Source organism: Nicotiana tabacum, chromosome 21 (genome assembly GCF_000715075.1).
Source record: "Nicotiana tabacum cultivar K326 chromosome 21, ASM71507v2, whole genome shotgun sequence".
Taxonomy (NCBI): domain Eukaryota; kingdom Viridiplantae; phylum Streptophyta; class Magnoliopsida; order Solanales; family Solanaceae; genus Nicotiana; species Nicotiana tabacum.
Genome location: NC_134100.1, coordinates 76,319,531 through 76,323,770, shown reverse-complemented (window position 1 = coordinate 76,323,770; position 4,240 = coordinate 76,319,531). Strand labels below are relative to the sequence as shown.

Genomic DNA, 4,240 nt, shown 5'->3' with positions numbered 1-4,240 from the left:
TGTAAGAATCAAGGAATAACAAGAAAAAAGGCGTTAGTCCAATGGTCGAAGACTAGAGGGGTTTTAAAGGAGTAGGCACGGCTTAGAAGTAATAACATATTCTCAGCAGTCAGCAGCCAATTCTGCTTTGCTATTGCGTTAGCAGTTAGCACTATCATTATATATTATACACATCAGGATTCATAATCAGTGAGTTTAGCATGAGTTTAATCTTATTATATGCATAATTTGCATATATACACATAATTCGAATTAAAAAGAAAAACAACAGATTGACTCAAACCAATAGGACCTGACCAAAAAATCGCCTTTGTATGTATAATATATTGGACTACAAACTACAGTCTTAGTGCCTCCAGGATGTTCCAGGTAGCTCAGAAAAGTTAAGACATTCTAGAAACATTGAATGTCCAAACTTATGTAGTTAACACCCTCTATTGGTACAGAGAGTACTGAAAGAACCAGCAATGGCGGACAGTGAGGAAAGAGCAGCCACACTTTCTTTTTCTTCCAAAATTGCAGTGTTTTCAGTAAGCTTCAGTAAATGAAGCCATCATTGACACAAAAATACGAGTAAATGAGTCAGTTATATTTTAGAAACATAGATAACTAACATAATGCCAAAGAGGAAACATAGCATAACACAACTATATACAGGCGCATCCCAGGTTGATCATGTCAATTCTTGCCGCGCCAAAGGCAAAGAGTGAATTATAAATAAAAGATGGTTAAAATTCTCATAGAACATATCTACATATGTAACATTTTACAAGAATTTTTCTATGGAAGTCGTCAAGGTAGTTTTGGGGACTGCACCAATAACTGTATCTTTCTTCTCTCCGTCCTTGAAAATCATGACTGTTGGAATACTTCGGATCCCATATCTGGTTGCAATGGCAGGACTTTCATCTGTGTTCACCTTGTAGAATTTAAACTTGCCAGCAAATTCCTGTGCTAGTTCGTCAACAGTAGGGTGAATCATTCGGCATGGTCCACACCAGGGAGCCCAAAATTCAACTAGAACAGGCACATCAGACCCAATCACAAGTGACTCCCATGTTTGATCAGTAACAGGAGGCACTGCATTTTCCAGTGACCATGTTAAACAAACAAAGAAGCTGACAAAATAACGGAGACGCTGAGAAAGCAACGGCTTTAGCAGCCTGAGATGTTTTGTGTCATGCTAATACACAGCAACCAAAAATTACCAATATAATGAAACTGATGCATTATATTAGTTATTAGTCCTTTTTTTAAAAAAAATATATTAGTTATTTCTCCTTGTAAGGAGTTAGAAGGCCGCCGACAAATTTGACAGCATACAATGATTTTTTTTAACTAGGACAATTTATATAACAAGTGCAGCCCCTGCACTCTTTCACACAAAAAATAGTCATTCATCCCCTCCCTTTTGGGTGAAGAATGAAGAGAAGCATGGTATGAAGCAAACTATACGGATTCCTGAAATCTGAAGTAGCTCCACAACGTCAAAGAGAAAGTATCAGAGTATCTCAGCAATAATTGCTTAGTGATGTAAGCCATAGGAGTTTGAGTATTTGACAGCACGCCGGTACTAGTTTCTAAATTTTTCAAAGAATTATGTCATCACGAGCAATCAATATGCTAGCAAATAAGTACTTTTAAGAAGGTATGTGAAATTAGCAACTTCTTTAGGGAAAGAAAGCAAAGAGGCATTGTCTTATGACATTCAATTTGGGCTCAACCAAAAGATCTTTCAAAAACAATGGTAACATAGTGTTCTTCGTCCACATTTTCCTCTCTCTTTTTCTTCTTTATTTTCTTCACGCAGATATTATCGATTTATTAATATTAGTTTGTGAGCTTTGTAAGGGATGTTTAACACAAGTTAAAAACGGACCTTGGATGAAAGTTCTGGTACTTAAACAATATGAAGTATAGTTTAAGAGTCTTAATTATTTCCTCAAAAGTAAAGAGCCAACGCAATAAATTGCCATCTTTTCGATCCATTATCTTTTTGAGGTAAATACTTGATTGACTGATAGATACTTCCCCCTCGATTTAGAAGTAATACACTCTACAGAGATCAATTGACCAGTACTCATGGTTTCTAGAAAAATCCACTTTAGTTCAAGAAAGCAAAGCAAGCATACTTGAAAACCACTCCAAATTATAATAGCTCTATGCAGAAAAATCACTAAGCAAATTGCAAGTTCTTGTTTCGCTTCTATTGCAATACTACTAGGAAAGAGCAGTCGGCAAGCAAAATATTCAAGCACCAAGGTTCAGCACTCTGTTTTTAGTTGAAAGTGGCAATGACTCAATCTTCAAAGTCGAAGTTATATGACAATGTAGAGCTCAGTATCCAAAGAAGACACAAATGGTACTCTATTTTTGGTTGTCTCGCTACTCATGCTCGCATAGCAACAAGCATTTTCAACTAAACAAACAAACAAGTCCAACACCCAAAAGGCCAACATATACACTAGATTAAAAAGCCATACTTATTCGGAGTTAGAGATCATCTAATTGACCTCCTTTTCAGAGTCATTAAATTTCTTTCTTTTACTTATATTTTGCTCAAGCTGCTTAAACGAGTAGATGTTACTAGCCTTTACACTCTCCAAATTAATTCTCCCATGGCTTATTTAGTGATGTAAGCCATAAGAGTTTAAATTTTTCAAAGAATTATGTCAATCGTAGAAACTTGATTTACTCTTTGATATGCAGTTGAATATTCAACCCGAATGTCCTGGAACTGATATTCTAATCAATTTTTGAGATTGTAATATTATCTGGTAAAATAATTGACAATGGCAGTTGTAGATGGCTGAATCTCAGTGAATCATGATAGCTAGTGGTAAAGCTAGAAATTTATACAAGAGGGTTTAATTAATACAAGAATGTCACAATTAGGATTTGAACCTGTGACCTAAAGCACCTTCGAACCCCCTCTTATGTCAAAGAGGATCCAACAATTCTTTAAAAATAAATCATTTTTGCCCAATTTGTGTAGCATAATTTTCTAACGAAGAGATTCAATTGAACCCCTTACTTATACCTGGCTCTGCCACAGCGACAGTCTACTCTACCACTTTACAATACTCGTTGGGTATTTAAGCATTTCAACACAACAACAATTACGAGGGTAGTGTGTACCCTTATCGTGGAGGTAGAGAGCTTGTTTCCAATAGACACTCACCTCAGGAAAGCATAAGCAATATATCAATACAATAAACAGTAAATTTAAAGGGAAGACAAGAAATAAAGACCTAGAACGGCAGTGTCCTGAGCCTCACAAACGATTGCTCCTCTACGGGGAACAGATTTAGAAAATGAGCTGAAGGAACGAGTCTGCTGGATCTTAAGCCCCTTGAATACGGAGAATCTAACAGAGGACCGACGGCAGGAGAGGGAAGAACCGGCGACAGGAGCCAACGATGCCGACGGCAGAACAGAGGCGCGAGGAACTGCAATAGTTTCCATTAAACCGGCCATTGAAATGGAAAATTGGTGGATAAAGTCGATCTGTGGCTGAGTGGAGTTTCGGTTTTGGTTTTGGGGGGTGATAAAATAATGGATGAGGTGATGATGTGTGTGCTCGTTGATGATTGGATGAGGAGTTAGTGTTCAGCTGTCCACGTGTCTCTTTCACTTTGCTTTCTGGAATTTTTTATCTTTTGTCTTCACTTTTGTGCTAATATAATATTTTTATTTCACATTATTTCTTTTAAAATACCGTAATCTACTACTAATATAAAAGAGGATAAGCAAATACCTAATTTGCCACGTACAAAGCACCGCTTCTAATTTTGTTACAACTTAATTTTATCTCCGCTGCATTGCTTTGCTCTGCTTCTGTTTAGTACCGAGCTGCAGGGCACAACAACAACGATCCAATATAATTTTATTAATGAAGTGTAGAGAGGATAGTGTGTAGAGACTTTACCCGTACCCTGGAATAGAAAGTATGTTTATAATAGATCTTCGGCATCCTTCTCTCCAACAACTCCCCACTATATTGTTTGGGTGATTCGAACTCACAATCTCTTTGTTAGAAGTGGGAGGTGCTTGCTATCCTACCAACCCACCTTGTCAAAAAGCTGCAGGTGTTTGATAAAAATCCTCTTTCGGCTTTTATTGTGTTTTCCTTTGTTCAAAGCTTCATCTATACTTAAATTATGTCCCAAGTGTAAGGAAAAACACCAATTCCTCAAAGTTAAAAACTTCATGCAACAGAACTTGTTGAAACTTTGATACG

General features: G+C 36.9%; 1 protein-coding gene across 1 annotated transcript; it reads right to left on the bottom strand.

The window, feature by feature from the left end:
- Positions 1-591: 591 nt before the first annotated feature.
- On the bottom strand, positions 592-3,574 carry LOC107825796 (uncharacterized). The gene is made up of 2 exons (XM_016652711.2): positions 3,252-3,574; positions 592-1,080 (listed from the first exon to the last, which is right to left on the bottom strand). The coding sequence occupies exons 1-2, from the start codon at positions 3,475-3,477 to the stop codon at positions 767-769; spliced, it is 540 nt and encodes a 179-aa protein (XP_016508197.1). The 5' UTR covers positions 3,478-3,574; the 3' UTR covers positions 592-766.
- Between the last annotated feature and the right edge of the window lie 666 nt (positions 3,575-4,240).

Coding starts and splice junctions, on each gene's coding strand:
- LOC107825796 (XM_016652711.2), bottom strand. CDS start 3,477: ATGGCCGGTTTAATGGAAACTATTGCAGTTCCTCGCGCCTCTGTTCTG. Junction 1,081..3,251: donor TCAGGACACTGCCGTTCTAG/GTCTTTATTTCT, acceptor TGGAAAATGCAG/TGCCTCCTGTTACTGATCAA.